At 40.4% G+C, this 19,942-nt stretch overlaps 1 protein-coding gene across 2 annotated transcripts; it reads left to right on the plus strand.

The window, feature by feature from the left end:
• The first annotated feature begins 1,004 nt into the window (after positions 1-1,004).
• Positions 1,005-7,753, plus strand: LOC143549067 (NAC domain-containing protein 75-like). 2 transcript variants are annotated; one of them, XM_077040070.1, is made up of 6 exons: positions 1,005-1,127; positions 1,367-1,547; positions 1,834-2,441; positions 3,398-3,616; positions 4,473-4,568; positions 7,595-7,753. In XM_077040070.1, the coding sequence occupies exons 1-6, from the start codon at positions 1,005-1,007 to the stop codon at positions 7,676-7,678; spliced, it is 1,311 nt and encodes a 436-aa protein (XP_076896185.1). In that variant the 3' UTR covers positions 7,679-7,753. The 2 variants fall into 2 exon arrangements, with proteins under 2 accessions (XP_076896185.1, XP_076896186.1); XM_077040071.1 differs by having other exon boundaries at positions 7,598-7,753.
• The last annotated feature ends 12,189 nt before the right edge of the window (positions 7,754-19,942 follow it).

The following is a 19,942-nucleotide window of genomic DNA, read 5'->3' on the forward strand; positions in this document are numbered from 1 at the left end:
CTTATTAATTTCAAAACTTCATCTAACATGTTAACATATGTATACACATTCATATATTGTTCTAGCTTCCACTTCTATAAATTAAGTCCATTTTGAATAAGCTTTTAATTTTATACTTTTTAAAGGCTTGGCAAACTCAAACCGTGAAACCAAACCGAAACCAAACCATTGGTAACGGTTCGGTTTGGTCCGGTTTTAATTTTCAACGGTTCGGCTTTGGTTTTCGATAATAAAAACCGTTACTAACGGTTTGACCTAAAAACACACAAAACCGGACCGTGAACACTCCTACTACACACAATAATCTGTATAATTTATACGATCTAGCTCGAACCGTTTTCATACAACATATCATTAGATGAATTTAAAAAAAAAAACCCAACAACAATCAGTTAAAAAGACATACCAAACAAGTTAAAAGTCATCTAAATATGCAATCTCTTTTAACTAAAACGAGGTACACACATTGAGTCATGTCATATGCAACCGCCTTTGTTAGATAGACATAGAGCTATGTATATTAATCTTATATAATTAAATTAGAACTAAAAGAGAAGAGATGAGGGACACCTTTTCCTTTATCTCACTTGTTTCAGTTAAAGTTGGAGGGAATTCTGGTGTTTTTCGTGGTTAAAGCACACACACACATCTCTCTCTCTCTCTCTCTCTCTCTAACACACACACACACATATACAAACACATACACACACAATGGTATATTTGCTTGAGAATATTTCCACTTTAGAAGAATATATCTAACCCGGGTATCCTTTCATTCTTGTATTCACCTGTTTATATCTCTAAAAAAAGGGATTTTGAACTTATTCGAGTCGTGTGCCATCTTGTTCATCATCATCATCATCATCATAATATTATCTTTCCATAAACATTCAGATCTCAATAGTAGTAGAAACCAAAGAAGAATAAAGATGATCAAGATTTCATGCTGCGATTCGAAGCTTGATTGAATAACGAATAACGGAATAAAACCAAGTTGTATTTTTATGGAAATTGTTGAAATGAATATGATTAGCAGCTCTGATCTCATTGATGCAAAGCTTGAAGAACATCAATTATGTGGATCTAAACAGTGTCCTGGATGTGGTCATAAACTCGAAGGAAAACCGGTATGTTTAATTAATGTTGTGTGTATATATATATAATCCTTTGATAATATTCTTAGCTTCAACTTAAAGATTTTGACAAAATAAGAATAAGTACAAGAGAATAGAATTATACTTATTATGTGTGTGTGTATAAATATGTATAGGCAAATTCCATTGCAAAAAGTTTGTATTTTTCTACTCATTTGTGAAATCTTTAACCTTTTTATGTGATTTGTTAATATTTTTTTGATTATTTTCAGGATTGGGTTGGTCTACCAGCAGGAGTTAAGTTTGATCCAAATGATCAAGAATTGATAGAACATCTTGAAGCAAAAGTTGAAGATAAAAACTTGATCAAATCTCATCCTTTGATTGATGAGTTCATTCCTACTATCGAAGGCGAAGACGGGATTTGTTATACACATCCAGAAAAACTTCCTGGTGAGTATATATTATAGATCGTACGCAACAAAATAACGGAGTATCATTAAAGGTCTCAATACTAGAAGAACAAGAAATAATATCATGGTAGAAGGTTTCTTGTTCATTAATATTTCAATGAGTTAGGTTATCCAATAAAATCAAAGAAAATTAGGGTTTTCTATTTGTTATGACTTTTTTTAATACAACTTGAATTTTTTTCACACCTAAATAAACCTAATATCGATAAAACTTATGATTTCTTGTTTGTTGTGACTTTTGTCATATTTTGTTTCTTGGTTTTTAGGAGTTACAAGAGATGGATTAAGTAGACACTTTTTTCATCGGCCTTCAAAAGCCTATACCACCGGCACAAGAAAAAGGCGAAAAATCCAGACCGAGTGTGATCTACAAGGCGGTGAAACACGATGGCATAAAACAGGCAAGACCCGTCCCGTTATGGTGAGTGGGAAGCAAAAAGGGTGTAAGAAAATCCTGGTACTTTACACGAACTTTGGGAAAAACCGGAAACCTGAAAAAACTAATTGGGTGATGCATCACTATCATCTCGGGCAACATGAGGAGGAGAGGGAAGGCGAGCTTGTGGTATCGAAAATATTTTACCAAACTCAACCGAGGCAATGTAATTGGTCCGAGAGAGCGATCAACAACAACCTTTTATCGAATAATATTCACATTGAACGCATGGATAATGTTAGTAGAAGTGGAAGTTGTTCTTCTTCAAAAGAAATAAATGTTGCAACTACAACCACTCATGTCACTGGTCACATGAACATTAGAGATGAACTTGTTGGCAATGTTATGACAAGTTACAATCCAATGGATCAAATGCAACATTTTAAACATGATGTGGATCAATTTAGCTTCGTGCCATATAGAAAAAGCTTCGGTGAGGTATGTTTTTGGATCAAATTTTTGTACATGATGAAACATTTTTATATTGTGGGTCCAGCCTTAAGGTATATCGGGCACAAAAATATATAAAGAAAAGTTGTAATCCCCTATTGAGATCACATATCTATTATGTAAGAAAACACAACACTTCAACTTGGATCTTACTAATACCTAAAGATCTCAAGTATGCTACCCGTTGTTTTCATAACCGTGTGCGCTAATTAGACCAAGAACTACACAACCGCTCTGGTTGAGTAGTTTTGAACTGTCTTAATTTGAACCGGTAGGTTATTTTGGAATCATATGAACAGACGAACCGTACTTGTGGTTGGACCGGATTTTTAACAGAAAATTTTTCCTTTTATTCCCAAAATATCATTTACTTCTTTTTACTATAATTCATATATGTTAAAATTGTAAATTCACATAAAAAGATAAGTTATATTTTGTTTAAATTAGTTATATATATACACACACGTATATAGATATACATGCATACCAATATTTAAATTATATATTATCTAACATCATCCGGTTTTTTAAATCGGTTCGAATAGTGGACTAGTACGACGATCTGCTCGATCATCATCGGTGCCACCCGTGTAAGAGAACAAAATCTTGAATCTTTTGGTGCTATTAATTGAGTCATGAATATCAATAAAAATATGAACTTGAAAGACCATAAAATGTTTTTTTTTTGTTTGGGTTGCAAAAGGAGTTTTGTTGATTGTATTTTACACAATCTTTTGGCTTGTGGATATGAAATGAGGCCTAGAAATGTGGATATATTGCTTGTATTATCAGGAAGACTAGTCAACATATGTGTGAAATAATAATGTACCACCTTTTGATTTTTATTCCATGCATGTAATGGTTGTACATAGTGCATGTACTCATATATACACATAACATATTAAGTGAAGTACAAGTAATAAGAGTATGAGTGAACTTTGCAGGTAGCAGGAGAGGCTTCAACCACGTGCGATGAGCGTGACCTGCAAAAGCAACATCAACATTATCCACATCAGCACCACGTGGCAACGACAGCCTTCCATGTCAGCAGACCCTCTCATGCCATCTCAGCAATCATCACTCCTCCTCCCTTAAATCACACATCCATTAATATTCTTGATGATGACTCCTTCCATGTCTCTAGGATCATTGAAACTTTTCAGGTAAGATAATATTAATTACATATACTTTTATTTATTTAAATTAATGAATATATATATATATATATATATGTGTGTGTGTGTGTGGTGGGGTGGGGGGGGGAGGGGGGAGGATATTTTGAGAAGTTGATAAGTTGTAAGAACTCAATATAGACCATACAATCAATTAAATGGGTATTGAATATTTAGCTGAGAATAAATCTGATTAAAAAAATAACCATGAGAGAGAATAAAGATTTTTGATGATTACACAAGTTTAAATGTTAGTTACACATGTGTAATAAGTTGATTCATTGTGTAAAAAATACTGTAATTTTTTTTACGTTACTTACACTTACGTAACATATGTTTAAAAATAATTTTTAAAAAGTGTTACGTTGAGTTTTTTCGAGTTTTTAAAACTCAACGTGGTTCTCAAAGAAATCAATTATATATATATATATATATATAAATTTTCAAAAATAATTAGACATATATAAATTAAGGGTCTTTTAGTTCTTGTCAACCAAGTTGAGGACAAGTAATGATATACACTTATGTTCTTGTCTTGGTGACAATGCATGATTATATGGATAATTATGTTCTATTATTGTGGAGAAATAGACCACTTAAATTTGTCTGTAGGCTGTAACAAATAAGCATGCATGCACACCATCTTTAGGATATTTGGATGCTAGCTAGCTAGCTAGCTCTTAAATAAAAAATGTATACTATATTATAAACATGTTTTTGGTAATTTTTAAATTTTAATAATAATAATAATAATGTTGAATGTGTGTAAATAATATATACATATATACACACACCTGTTTGTTTATACTATAATTATAAATATTTTTATGCATTGATTTAAAAACAGCAACAGCAGCATCAAAAGGTGGGAGGAAGATCAGCATCAGGATTAGAAGAAATGATAATGGGATGCACTCCATCTTCGTCAACCGATGTCAAAGAAGTGAGTTTTTTCACATTTTAAATATATATTGTTTGGATCAAATACAAATTAAAATAACGTCTTAACTGTGTGAAATTATATACACAGCATAGCGTAATTACATTTTAACAATATTTGTATATATAAATATACTACTTGATTCGCAGAATTAACATGTTTTTTTAGTTCGTATATATGTGTACATGCGTGTTAAAGGATGAAGAAACAAAAATAAAATAGTAATTGATTAATATATATATATTATTTATTAATATATAAAATAAAGAAAGGAAAGTTGTTTTCTCTTTATGTCTTTTGACGGTACTGATTACCAAACAAAGAAGCAACACAATCGTGAAAAGAAAAAGAGCAAAAAGAAGTATCGAATTCTATATACTCTCTAATTAATTAATTACATTTATAGTAGTTAATTGTCTCTAATTGTTTGTTACATCTTAAATACTGTTTTTACATCTTAATTAGGTTTTGTTATTCAAATATATTACAATTTCTTTTTACATGACACGTTAAAATCAATTTCTAGGTAAATAAAATAACCAAATATTGTGTGATGATGAATTGATTTCATCTTATATATCAACTTGTTTTTGAGAAAACATATATTTCAACAATATTATATATTGTCTTATTTTGTATAGAATTATACCGTAAAATTGTACCATAGACTAAATATATAAGTCATGTGTGACATAAAAGTGGTACAGTTCACATGACGAACCTTTGTCAATTTTTGCATCTTAAAATATACATGCCTAGTAAATAAAATTGATACAATAACACATAAAACAAAATGAATTAATTATTTTCTTTAATATTACAAGTTTTAAAAATAAAAATGCTAGAAATGTTATGCTTATTCTTTTATCACAAAATTAAAAGGAAACGATGAAAAAAAAAGACATTTCGTTTATGTATACAATATACATATATGGAGGTAATAGTACCAAGCTACATATATGTTTTTATAATGTAATTATTTAAAAGTTAAAAACAAATGTAATTAAGAAGGTTATTTATATAGGGGGTGGATCTCCTAAAAAGAATGTTTTGCCTACATAGTCTAAGAAGGATTATGGAAATGACATACGCTTAACGTGAGCGTGTATATAAATATACATATTTATATGGAAACTGGCTTGTATCCTTGTATTACGGAGTTGTTTATATTATTTGTTTTTAATTTATATATATTATTTTGAATTTTAATTTTATTTATTGAAACAGAGTTAATAATATACTTAAGATTTTATGATAAAAGGGTTTCACAAATAAATGAAATGTTATAACCCGGTTTAAAAGTTATCAGTTTCATGAAACCCATGACCCTGCTTATTTTTTTACTATAAAATTGTTTCTTAATATAAATAACAAAAAAATTGAATATTAATTTTTAATTTATCTCTATTTTATAAGATTTTCATATTAAATATTTGATTAGATTAATTTTTAATTTAGTGAAATGTTATAACCCGTTTAAAGGCTATCTGAGTTTGGTGAGACTCATACTCATGAATTTTGGTCAAATGCATGAAAAACCTCCATTTACAAATAAAAGCAATCTAGTAGCTTGAGAGAATGTAATGAGTAACCAGAAATATTTTAAAGGTTTCGTTTATATATATTTATGATGTACAGCAGGGCCGGCCTAGGGGTGTGGCCGGGTAGTCGACGGCCACATGCCCGACACCCCGCTAGGCCCGGAAAAAAAATTTATAATTTTTTTTATGTATTTTTATAATTTTTTTAATGTATAATCAATGTTTCAACATAACTTCTTAACCACTGGCTTGGTCTAGTGACAAAGATGTGTGACATCTAATCAAGAGGTTGTAGGTTCTAGTCTTAGTTGAGACATTTTTATGTTTATTTTTATACACAAGTTTTTTACACAACTCAAATCATAACTAAGTAGTAAGTAAGCCCACTTAAAAATAAATTGTTTAAACAAAAAAAAATGTTTCCCTTACTTAAGATCCAAAAAATATTTCGCCTTTGGTCCAAAAAAAATTCGTTTCTTTGGAGCCGGCCCTGATGTAAAGAAGTATAAAATTTTAAAAATATGAACGGCAATTGATCAAAAGTTAAATGAAATAAGTTTTTTAGTTATCTTAATAATATAGTGTTCTATAATACATAATGATTTTTTTATTTTTTTTTAAGTGGTTGAAATACATTTAACATGAGCATGTCTAATTTGTTTTTGTGCAATAAAATCATGCATAAAATGCTTTATGTTTATTTTTAAAAAGGAAAATAATTGGGATAAAAAGTGAGCCAAAAGATGAGCCATAATTTGTGGAACCTGCTTCCTTTTCCATCTACTGAATAACAAGAGAAAAGTTTAAAGAAGCTGAAGCAGTCGTTATCTGCTCCAAAAATTGTTTGAATACCGATTTAAATTTCTACTCACCTTTTTATATATATTTAGGCATTATGGTTAAACTGATCACGTAGTACTTTAACGAGTCGTTTTAGTACTAATGTACATGTTTTAAGTGACATATATATTTAACCGGTCGTGGTAAGATTAAGGAAAATATACACACATATGGAATCGTTATAGAACACGATTATTGTTTTTCGAATAAAGTGAAAAGGGTTTTGAGTCACTACTTCCGTATTTATTAATCACTAGATCATAGTTTAGATTATTAAAATTTAATTTATATTTAATATTTAAAATCCTAATATAATTGCACAGCAAATATTGAAGGAAAGATATAGTAGGGTTTGAAGACAAAAGTGAGTTTGAAAGAAAAGCTAATTAAGACAATGACACAAAATCTTTTGCAAATGTATGGTATCCTAGGACATGTATACACGTCTTTTTAGTGTATAGGAAAAAAAAAGAATATGAATAAAATACAATTTTATAATGAAAAGAAAATTCTTAAAAATCTCCAATTGCTACAATTAGTTTTCAAGTTCTAGTTTTCTTTTGATTAATTGATTAATAAAATTTATTCACATTTCGTTTATCTTCAGCAACTCCGACTCTTATGTTTAATGTTTTCTTGTGTTGATAGCAGGAGTGTTCCATAACAAACCCACAAGAGACAGACTGGTTGAAGTACAACACCTATTGGCCTGATCCCGACCACCATGTCTAGATCTCGACATTTGAATGATACATGCATACGTACGTACATGTGTGGGTATACACACACACAAGTTTAAATAAGAACCGTTAAATATTTATTTATTACTCTGAATCATTTTATTCACGTTAGAATATGTACACTATATGTATACATAATGTATACATGTGTGAACTTGTTTTTGAAACCGTTAGAAGCTATAGTATATCACTTGTAAATTATTGTAGTTTCTTAATATTTAGTGAAGATATATATTTTAATTTCAATTGAAAATATACTTTTCTTTTAAAAATTATTTGTTTTTCTTGTTAAATGTTTGAAAACAATGAATCGTGCAAGAATGAGGGGAAAAGAATAGTCATGCTTTGTTTCAGCCACTTGTGCTTGCTAAAATTAGCCTTTTTTGGTTTTTATAAAACATATTTATATTTGTAATAAAAAGGCAAGTATGTTAGTTTAAGAACTCAATCTAAATTCTTGTTTTCTTTTCATCTTTATTTTTTTATATGTAAATGTGTATGTGTATGTGTATGTGTAAGTGTGAATTTATGTACATGTTATATATAAGAAATATATGTAATTTATGTACTATTAAATTGTTTATTACAATGTAATTATATACAGTTTTGTTTATATATGCTATTAGTAGAGTTATCTAACCAAAAAAAAGTTTACTACTTCGTCTTGCTAAAATTCTACAATCGGCCTCTCATTATGTGACTTCATAAAAACATCCAAACGATTTACAATGAAGTGGCAGGTAAGCGGGCAACAAGCTACGCAACCCCCTTTTGAATAGCAAACCCAATCGGCCTCTTAGTTGGAAAGTTCTATTTAAGTCACAGTTTCTTTGTTGTTTATAACCAGCGACTGCAAGGTAAGAAGAGACTTAAAAAAACACATCAGAGCCACGCTACCACGAAGACAGTCAGATAGATAACGAATTTGCTCATCAAATCTATCCTATATACAAAATAACTAAAAATATGTATGCGGCGTCAAACTCCTCAACTATACTAATTACATAATATAGTATGGAACAATATTGATAATATATTATTTCTCTGGTCACAAATAGTTAAATGGTATACAGTCCACATTGATTGATGCACAAAAAATACTTTAATTTTATAGATCTTTCTATCACAGGACAAAAACTGTAAGATTAATAAGGGTTTGTGTCATTGAAGAAACACTAAGTGAACCCTGGACAGATTATAGATAATCTGGGGGTTAAGTAATGTTTCCCACGGATGAGGTCCAGCAGAAAAGGTTGTTCTTCAGAGGACCTGCAAAACAGACACCGTAAGCTCTTCACTGAGAAGGGGGGGTTCCTCCTTGTGACCACCCTCCGGCGTGAGAATCAGACTAGATTGCTCTGAATATAAGTGTATATTAAGAGATTGCTAGATAAGATTGAGATATCAGATGATGTCCTTACCATTCCAAGGTGTTGGAGTATTTATAGCCGAAGGTAGGTTTCCAAGCAGGTACAGCCGGCTGAATAGTATTCCTGTTCTACCAACAGTGGACTACGCACAGGCCATGCTGGTTGGTGGATAGGTTACGGCCAACAGTAATAAGGTCGGCTGTATACCGTTCCTTTACTGCCGGCTACGCACTGTTCCACCAACTGTAGGCTGCGCACGTTCCATCTTAAGGGTTGGTGAGTAGGCAGCGGCTAATAGTGACAAACAGTACTAGAGGGTGCTCCTCCTCGTATTGTTGTCGGTGAGCTGTCACCCTGTGATTAGTTCATGGGCTGCTCTGGTCAAACTGTCTGTTCCGCCCATACCTTAGTAGGTATAGTACGAAAGACCTTCCAGAAGTATACGGACTGGCTCATTTAGGCGGGAGTGTTCCCGCCTTGCTCATTCCTTCATGTGACTACTGAAGTAACGAATGCCTTGTGCGTGTAGCCTTGCTGTTAGTGCGGGTAGCCTTCCCTGATGGCTTGTATCCGCAGCTGCGGGAACAGGCGGGGTACTTCACCATTGGGAGGCTTTCCCTGCGGGTACAGCTGGCGTACTGCGCGTAAGGTTCTTTGAGCATGGTGGGTCCTGCTGGAGCAGTTGGTCATTGTGCAGACGTCCCTGTTCAAGGTGAGTCTTGCGGGTCCAACTGGGCTCTGCTGGGACCTACCTCTTCAAGTCCCCCCAGTCCAATGTTCTTCTCATGAATTATTAATAAAAGAGGTGAACTTTTGGACTTAGCAAGGGGTTTTGAAAAGGGTTTAGTTTTTAGGTTTTCCGTGGTGATTCTTCCCGCGGTTTTCCTGATGTCACGCAGAAATTCCCGACTTTTCTGCTTGATCTTTGGGTATGAAGCGGGTAGGTTTGTAACCTCCTCGCACGTCAGGAGCGTTGAGTCCCATTTGTGTGGATTCTCCATGGGGTCTTGGTAGTTTTCAACATAGTGATCAATTATGCTAAAACCACCAATTCCATCTTGGAGTTTTAAACAATATAGTTCTCGACGTTCCCGTCATGCGGGGATGTTATTCCCGTTTCCGCAAGCATGGCCCAGAAGATCCTTCTTGGTTTGAATTCCCTGCAGAGTGCTAAGTATGTGAAGGGTTTTGCCTTGACATTGTACCCGCACTTGTCTTACGGTTACTTTATTTCCAAGGTATTCCTGGCGTCAATTCCCTGCGGGTGCTAAGTATGTGAAGGGTTTTGCCTTGACACTGTACCCGCACCCGTCTTAGGGTTACTTGGTTGCCAAGGTAAGGGGTATTTTCCCGCTTACTTTTGAATCTTTTTGAATTTTGAATTTCGAAATTCGAAGAGTTGGTGGAAAGATAGGAACAGTCCAAACATCTGAAACGTCGTGCGACGGTTTCTTCTGACTGTGTCAGGACGTGCAGGAAGTTATGGTGACGTGACAGTACATGGTCATTCCAGACGCTTTTTCAAGCGCGTGGGCGCGATTTTTCGGGCGCGTGGCCGCTAAATTAATGGTATGCGTCCTGTCAACAGCTGTTGCCAGCTTGCTTTTTGCCACGTGTCATAGTTTCATTGCACCTTCGTTTTCTCTCTCTTCCGTATTAAATGCATCGCATTAATTGCGATTAGTATATAAAGGGGGAGAGGGTTCTTTGTAATCCACACTTTCACTCTTCTCTTCATCATTTAAGCGATTTCCGGCGAATACTCATCCTTTTCAGGCAAGCATTCTCCCGAAATCGTTTTCTTCTTCTTTTACAAGATGTCTCGTGATATCGATTCTACAGCTGATGACAAGAGTACTGCTGGTGAGTGCCAGTGTGCTCTGCCTGGCGATCTATATCGGTACGTCGTCAGGAAGTTCATGCTCGAGTCTCTCGAGCCAGAGTTTCCTGAACCCCACCAGACGGTATACGATGCCCCCAGAGGCAAGATCGGGGTTTATGCTGCATTCTTTGTCTATGGGAATCTTAGGTTCCCATTGACAAAGTTTGTTTACCGTGTCCTTGAGAGGCACGGTGTTCATTTGACCGAGTTGCACCTCATGGCGATCGCCAAGATTCGCCACTTTGAGTGGGTGTGCCGGATACTGGGCGTTGAGCCCTATGTTGACCGCCTGATGACCTTCTACACTTGGAGGTGCATCCAGGGGTGGTACACGTTGACAACCCGGATTAAGGGTTTAAAGATCTGCGCGACCGAGCGCAGTCTTCGCGCGTGGAAGAGGGAGTTTTTCTTCATATCCGCTCGCGCCATCCCCATTGCCATGAAATTCAAGAACGGGCAAGCACTTCCCAGCCTTCACGCCTCCAGCTACCAGGAGGCGGAATGGTTTGCGAAGATATCTCGGGTCCAATCTCCGGTTTACCGGTTTGCGGAGTCCGGGATGGTGATGCTGGGGATGAGCCGGGTGTGGAAGGAGGCTGATGCGCGCAAGATTCCGATCGTCCTCGAATACGGTTCGAACTCTGTTCCTTACGGTATGCCTTTTTCCCTTTTGTTGATTTTGAATTTCTTCTAACTTCTTTCCTGTTTATTTCAGAGGGGAACGACCTGCAGTCGCTCCTGAACCAGCGGGAGGCTGACGGTCCCGCACGGATGGGTACTCGCGCTCTAGATGAGAACGAGTTGCCCATCCTAGAACAAACGGCGGATCGGTTCGTGGAGGTCTATCCGCTAGGCCATGAGATCCTTAGCGCCCGTCGGCCAGGTAAGGCGCTCTTCGACCCTCGACCCCTCAATGTTGAAACCTCTGCTGGAATTCCTCTAATCGTATGTTCTGATGAGGAATCCGCAGATGGTCCTCCGTTGGTGCGGAAGAAGAAGGCTGCCGGCGGGAAGGGGAAGGAGAAGGTGGTCTCCACAGCCGATCCAGCGCCTCGGTCTGACTCGGAGACCGAGAGCGAAGAGGTGGCGGGGAATCCCGGTGGTGACAAGATCACCATTCCGGAGGCTGTGACAACTGTCACCGAAGAGCCCCGGATGACAACGGTGACCGGCGTGAAGAGGCCGGCTCCATCGGGTTCATCCCCGCCCGTCCGTACTTTCAGGCTCAAGAAGACCCGTAAGTACAAATTTCCTTTAGCTTTAATCTTCATAGCTTTATCATTTAACACTTTTCTTCTTTACGCAGGCGTGGATGTTGACGCATTCCAGGGTGAAGCGCCGAGTAGTACCTCTCCGCCAATGACGGTAGGCTTGGTCAGCCTACCTGAGGCGTCGACCCAGGCGCCTGCGCCTGCTTCCGCTGGTTCAGTTGCTCACTCCTTTGAGCCGACTGTTCCAGCCGAGATGACGTCACCGCCGGCTGTGAGTGCGATTTTTACAGCATCCTTCACCGAGCCGGCGGTTACTATTGCTGCGGATTCCGCGGCAGCGACCACGGCGGCTGCTACCATGCCCCCGCCATCGGCAACGACGGCCGGTCCATCAGGTACGCATGGGGCTTCCCGCCAATCTTTGCCACCTTCCCATCTGCCTGACCTCTTGGATGGATTTCCTTTGGGTTCAGGTGATGGGTTCGGCGGCTATCGGCCTGTTATTGACCCTACAGGTGCGTAGGGTTCTTCTGGCCCATTTTATATATATATATATATTTTATCATCTTTTCCTAACTGCTTTGTGTTTTTTGCAGTGTCGGATTCCAATGAAGTGTATGTTCCACGATGGAACATTCGCCGAGGAACAACCCTTCGCACCCCTGTGGAGTGCGTGGAATGGGCTCGTCACGCTGCTCCCAGTGGTGCGTTGGGGGAAGCCATGGCTAGCTACCAGGAGGGTAGGCTAACCAATGAGCTTCGGGTTCTCCTGGCCCGGATGCAGCCGCGCGTCGAGCTGCTTTGTCGTGAAAACGACAAGTTAAAAACAGCTCGCCTCAAGGAAGTAGCTCAGGCGCGGGCTGTCCGGGAGGAGAACCAAAAACTTGCCGCAGTGGCTGCGGAGAAGGAGAAGGCCTTCAAGGCCCTCGAGGTTGAAGTTCAGGCTCGACTCGAGGCCCGTTCCAAGGCTGCCCAAGCTGTTAATGAACAGCTTCGGCTGGCTAAGGAAACTGCGAGGAACGCAACTGAGAGGGCCACCAAGGCTGAAGCAGTTGCTGAGCCTCTGCGCGTGGAGAATGAAGAACTTAAAGCCAAATTAGAGGCTCTCCAGCAGGCTCATGATGCCTTGGCGATGGAAGACGCCAAAAAGCTCCAGGAGATCTTGGACCAGAGGGGGGTGCTTGACCATACTGAGCGGAAGCTAAAGGGCGTCGAAGAGGCTGCGGCTAAAGAAGTGTTGCTTGCCAACCTCAACAAGAGTGAAGCCGAACGCGCCCGTAACGAAGCTCAAGCTGCCCTCCAGGAGGCTCTGGTTGCCAAGGAATGGCTTCTTCGAGAAGCGTTGTCTCAGGTAAGCTTTCATGTCTTTACGCTTTTCTTTGTAAATAGAAAGGGTGTTGACACTTGTATATTTTCTTTTGTAGGTTGTGCATCGGGTCTTCTCAGAGACATCTTACGACGATGCTATGAGCGCAGCCCTCAACGCTTCTCACGAGGATGGGGAACGGGCCGGCTTCCTGCTTGGTCTAGGGTTCGTTGAGAAAGGCGTCCCGCCTTCCAACTTCCCTTTGTATAATGTGGATACTGAAGCTATTTATGACCAAGCAGTGAATCAGTATGCTGCCTTCCCGCATCCGGTGGTGGAGAAGGTGAATGAAGTTGCTGCTGCTGATGATGGGCTAGCTATCCTTAAGGCTTTCCTTGAACTGCCACGCTCTACTGACGGCGCTGGTCCAAGTGGAAGTGGCCCTGAAGCCTGATCCTGAAGATCCCTTCCCGCTGCTAGGATAGATTTAGTTTGTATAGATTTACTTTCTTGTAGGCGGGTAGTTACCCGGCCATTCTTGTAACAAATATTTATGAAATATAAATCTTTGTGCGGCTAAGACCGCTTCTTTCATTGGATTCCTTGCTTTATAAACGTTATTTGACTTGCATACTTTAGTTTAAATTAGCAATTTTCCAAGTGTTTTAGAATAAGTTAACCTTTGAACGTGGTAGATAATAGGTGTGAAGTTTTGCTTCCTCTTTCGTGATTGTGCGGGTAGGACCGTCACTTGCACTTAGTAGGATGGCTAAACTTTACCCATATCTGACCTGCGTGTAGGTTTTCCTCATCTTTTTTTAGGATAACCTTTGAACGTGGTAGATGATAGGTTGAAGTTTTGCTTCCTTGTTCGTGATTGTGCGGGTAAGACCGTCACTTGCACTTACAAGGATGGCTAAACTTTACTTACATCTGACCTGCGTGTAGGTTTTCCTTATTTTTAGCGTTGTGTTTATGCGGGTTTTGCCGCCTTCCACACGTAACGACTTACTTCTTCCCCATTTATGCGGTGAATACCGGCACCAGCGTGGGAAGTTCATAAGTATAAAGGTAAAGTTAACACATTATGAAAGGAGAATCATTTCCATTAGAAGTGGCTCTAGGCCTTTTCTTTACAAGTTTGGAATTGATCTACATATAACATTTGCGTAATTGAGCTCCATTCCATGTTCTTGGGATGGGAGTGCCATCGAGCCTTTCGAGCCGGTATGCGCCCTTTCCCAGGACTTCTTTGATAATGTATGGCCCTTCCCAGACCGGGGCCAGCTTTCCTGGGCGTTCTTGGTTCGAAGCCTCGTTGTTACGCAGTATGTAGTCTCCTACATTGAAGTTGCAGAGTTTTACCTGCGTGTTGTAGTACTTTTGCATTTGTCGCTTGTAGTTCTCTTCACGCACTGCGGCTAAGTCTCTGCGTTCCTCGGTTAGCATAAGGTCCAACCGTCTTTCCGCATCATTGTCTTCTGGCTGAATCAAGACCCTTGGTGAGAGTAAACCAATTTCGACCGGGACCATGGCTTCAGTGCCACAAGTGAGGCTGAACGGGGTTTCTCCCGTACTTGCCCTCTTCAGCGTTCTGTTTGCCCAAAGGACGTGCGGAAGCTCGTCCACCCAGCCGGATCTGTGTTCCAATAGTCTCTTCTTTATGCCTTCGACGATGCTCTTATTTGCTCTTTCCACCTCACCATTACCTTGCGGGTGTGCCACTGAGGTAAAGGTGTGGGTGATTTGAAGTTCTTTCAGCCACTGTTGTAGCTTCTTGTCAGCAAAGTTGGTGCCGTTATCGCTCACCAAATTCTGTGGAAGTCCAAAACGACAAATAATAAATTCCCAAATAAATTTTTTGATATGTTTCGCGGTTGTTTGGGCTAAAGGTTTTGCTTCTATCCACTTGGTGAAGTAGTCGATGGCTACCACTAGGAACTGAACATTTCCTGCTGCTGTAGGAAATGGGCCTGTCACATCGATGGCCCACTTCTGAAATGGCCATGAAGAAGTGACTGGAACAAGTTCATTCTTCGGGCGGTGCGTGTTGGGTGCGTAAAGCTGGCAAGACCTGCATTTTCTGATGTATGCCAGTGCATCCGTATGCATCCCCGGCCAAAAGTATCCCGCGTTGTTTAGCTTGGCTACAACAGCGCGGGGACCTGCGTGTACTCCACAGATGCCTTCGTGTACTTCCCTTAAGAGGTAGTCAGCATCTTGGTTGTCCACGCATCTTAAGAGTGGGCCAAGAAAGTTACGTCTGTAAAGGATGTCATCGATGAGTTGATAATTCAGTGCTTTACAGCGTAGTTTTCTTTCCTGTGTTTTGGACTCCGGTAGTGTACCTGCCGCTAGGTATTTTATTATTGGTGTCATCCACGTTTCCGTGCCTGTTTGGATGACACAAATTTCCTTGTGCGGGACCGATGGTGTCTCGAGGAGTTCAATGCGGATATCCTTTCCTAAGTGGGTGAAGGCTAATGATGCAAGCTTGCTTAACGCATCCGCAGATTTGTTTTCACTTCGCTTGACGTGTATGACTTTGCAGTCATTGAAATCGCGCATAAGGGATTTTGCTTGTGCGAGGTACAGGGCCATTGTGTCGTTCACGGCTGTGTACGTCCCGTTGATTTGATTGGCTACTAACATGGAATCCACGTGGGCTTCCAAGTTTTTCACTCCCATCTTACGCGCAATTCTCAGCCCTGCCAGGAATGCTTCATACTCGGCTTGGTTATTCGTACTTGGAAAATCCAGTCGAATAGCGTAAGTGTATTCTTGGCCTGCTGGGTTGGTTAGTTTTAGCCCTGCGCCTGAACCCTCGTTACTGGCTGCTCCATCAGTGTAGAGTCGCCAGACATCATTGATGTCTTGTGCTGGAGAGGGTTGAGCCTCTTCCTGGCACTCTTTTTCCCGCGATGCAGGCACTTCTGCAATAAAGTCGGCCAGAACCTGGCCTTTTATGGCTGGTCTTGGCTTATACTTTATCGCGTATTCCCCCAACTCAATTGCCCATTTGGCTAGGCGTCCCGATAACTCGGGTTTGCCTAGAACGTTTGCAAGTTTGAAGTTGGAGAGAATGGTGATTGGGTGACCCTGGAAATATCGTCTTAGCCTGCGTGAAGCGTGTATTAGTGCTAAGACTAATTTTTCTAGGGTAGAGTACCGGGTTTCTACGTCTGTTAGGACACGGCTAACATAGTAGATTGGCATCTGGATGCCTTTTCGTTCTACTAGCAGGACTGCCCCGATTGCTCTATCAGTTGCGGAAAGGTATAGGATTAATTCCTCTCCCGCTTTTGGTGCTGTCAGCGTTGGGAGTTCGATCAAGCGTGACCGAATCTCCTGAAAAGCTGCTTCCGCTTCTAGTGTCCAGCGGAAGTGAGTTTTCTTTAAACAGTTTCTCAATGTTGACACGAATGGAAACGACTTATCCGCGTGGTTTGCCAAAAAGCGATTTAGTGCCACTAGTCGTCCATTCAGTGTCTGAGCCTGTTTGATGGTAGTAGGTGATTCCATTTTGATAATGGCTTCGACCTTTTCAGGGTTCGCTCTGAAGCCATCTTTAGTGACGATGACCCCCAAGAACTTCCCTTCTTCCATTCCAAAGGCACACTTGCTCGGGTTGAGCTTCATGTTTATCTTCCTGAGCGTGTTGAAAGTTTCTTCGATATCTTTCAACATCGCTTCTGGGTCAGGGCTTTTGATGACCAAGTCATCCATGTAGACTTCCAAGTTCCTCCCAATTTGGGAATGAAACTCTTTGTCCATCAGGCGTTGGTATGTGGACCCGGCATTCTTAAGTCCGAATGGCATCATTTGATAACAAAATGTGCCATCGGGCGTCCGAAAAGCGGTTTTGTCCTGATCATCAACGGCCATTAGGGCCGTTCAAACCGCTCGTCGCTCGAACTCGCTCGCCGCTCGCTCGGAAATTACTCGAAAAATGCTCGCTCGTTTTTACGCTCGATTGAAAACGAGCCGCTCTGCTCGGTTCGGTTTGTAAACGAGCCAAGCAACGAGCAAAGGTTTGCTCGGTTCGATTCGGCTCGAATATTTTTAATTTATTTTATATATAATTATATATGAACAAATATATAAATATATAGACAAAACACATAAATATAAGCTTACAATAATTTTTACCCCTTTAAATTTTTCATATTCCGTCAATTTTATAGTTTTATTTGTTCGATTCAAGTTTTTAGAATACTAGAAGTTTGTTTAAATGATCATTATATCTCACTTCAAACTTATTTTTTTATAAAAAGTTACAATATATTACATGTTTGTCTAGAAACTACTAATTTATTTATAAAATATATTATTTACAACCTTCAAATTTGTTTTTTATTGAAAATTTTAAAGTGAAAAGGAAATAAATAATGCTCGAAATCGCTCGACGTTCGTTCGAAAAATGCTCGATTCGATTTTGGCTCGTTTCGGTTTTCGCTCGGTTCGAATTTCAGCCGTTCGGTTCGGTTCAGTTATAAACGAGCCAAGCAACGAGCAAGCCTTCGCTCGGTTCGGCTCGGCTCGTGAACAGCCCTAACGGCCATGTGGATTTGATGGTACCCCTTATACCCGTCCAGGAAGCATTTAAGGCGGAATGGTGCCAACGAATCCACCTTAAGATCAATTTCAGGTAACGGATAACAATCTTTGGGGCATGCTTTGTTCAAATCCTTGAAATCTATGCACATGCGCCATTGTTTGTCATTCTTCGGTACCATAACGGGATTTGCAACCCAAGTTTGATATATACTAACGCGTACGATGCCAGCGTCAAGGAGTTCCTTGACTTGGGTTCTACACGCGTTAGTTTGTTCTGGCCCCATTACTCTGCGCTTTTGTACGATCGGCGTGACAGCCGGATCGCATTTGAACTTATGCTCTGCCTTACTCCGGGGTACACCAGTCATGTCAGCTGGTGTCCACGCGAAGATGTCGGCGTTCCTTTGTAATAAGCGCTTAAGTAAGGTGCGTGTGGGATCAACAATTGTCGGGCCAATGGTGACGGCCTGGTCTGGGTACTTGTCATTGAAGGCCCATTTTTCTGGTTCGGTGATGGTCGGTTTAGCCATCTTTGGTTTGGGTTTAGATGAGACAGATGCGATGCATACCTGGGGAATGCCGGTGATCATCGCTACACCCTCAGTTGTTGGCCATCCCATCATGCCGTGGACTGAGGATACCACGGCGTTGAATCTTGCCATCCCGTCTCTCCCGAAGATAATGTCGTATGTGTGGTGTGGCTTCCTCATCACGACAAAGTCCACATCTTCTGTGCGGGAGTGTTTCCCATTCGTAAGAGTGACGGGGAAAGATAGGATACCCAGGGGGGTGTTTGTGCTGCCATCAAACCCTTCCATCGAGGCGCAGATCGTTTCCAGGCGTTCCTTGTCTTCGTCATCTAGCTTGTCGAAGAACTGCCTGTACATCACCGTTGACGAGGCGCCGTTGTCAGCAAGAGTGCGAGAAGTAATGTAGTGCCCCAGCTGGCTTTTGATGACGATAGGGCCTTCTTTGCTGGGTCCTCCTGGCACTCGCGGGAAGCGCACCTCAGCTTCCTTCCACTCACATGGTTCTGGCGTTCGCTTTTTTCTTCCTCTGATGTTACCATGAACCATGTTGATGCTGATGTCCACGGGCTTTCGTCCGTTGCCTCGGTACCGGTTGTCGTTCCTTCCACCCTTCTTGATTGATGCCACCAAGTGTGACAGTCTTCCATCCTTGACGAATGCTTCAACAATATCCTTCAAGGATGTGCACTCTTCTGTACCATGACCTTTGGTCCCGTGGAAGTCACAGGATTTGCTCTGATCCGCATTAGGTCGCCGTCGGATCATTGGAGGTTTTGGCCATGGTAGCTTTTCAGTGGCAAATATCTCCGTGACGCTTTTGGTGAGTGGCGTCCACCGGTGCTTTTGGCTTGAAGGGTGTGTGTGACTTCTTCCGCCAACAAGAGGGTGAGAGCTGGATGAGGTGTCAAAGTTTACCCTTGACTGCCAGATACCTAGCTTCCTCTTTTTGTTCTGCCGGGCAATCCGAACATTGTTCTCTCTTGTCCTCTGCGTGTAGAGGTGTGTACTCTGGGGAAGATCCCTTCCCAGTTGCTTTTCTGTCTCGGCAAAGCGCTTTGCCGCCGTCATGATGGCATCCCATGTTGATGGCATGCCATCCTTACCCGTCAGTGTGCGGATAAGCTCTGGGTATTCGGCGCCTTGGATGAAAGCGGCGCGAACCAGATCTTCACTTATGTTGCCGAGACTTAGCTTTTTGGAGTTGAAGCGGGTGATGAAGTCTAGTAAAGATTCATCCTCCTCTCTAACGCAGTTGAGGATCGTCCACTGTTCTTCAGTGTATTTCCTCTGTTGGCTGAAGTGCTGGCTGAACTTGTTCTGAAAGTCCGCCCAGTCATATATGTGGTGGACCGGTAAACGATCGAACCATGCCCTGGCCGCTCCGACCAGAGTCATCTGGA

Source organism: Bidens hawaiensis, unplaced genomic scaffold (assembly GCF_021521415.1).
Source record: "Bidens hawaiensis isolate Kalapana, Puna unplaced genomic scaffold, B.hawaiensis_p1.1 tig00015393_1, whole genome shotgun sequence".
In the NCBI taxonomy this organism is placed as follows: domain Eukaryota; kingdom Viridiplantae; phylum Streptophyta; class Magnoliopsida; order Asterales; family Asteraceae; genus Bidens; species Bidens hawaiensis.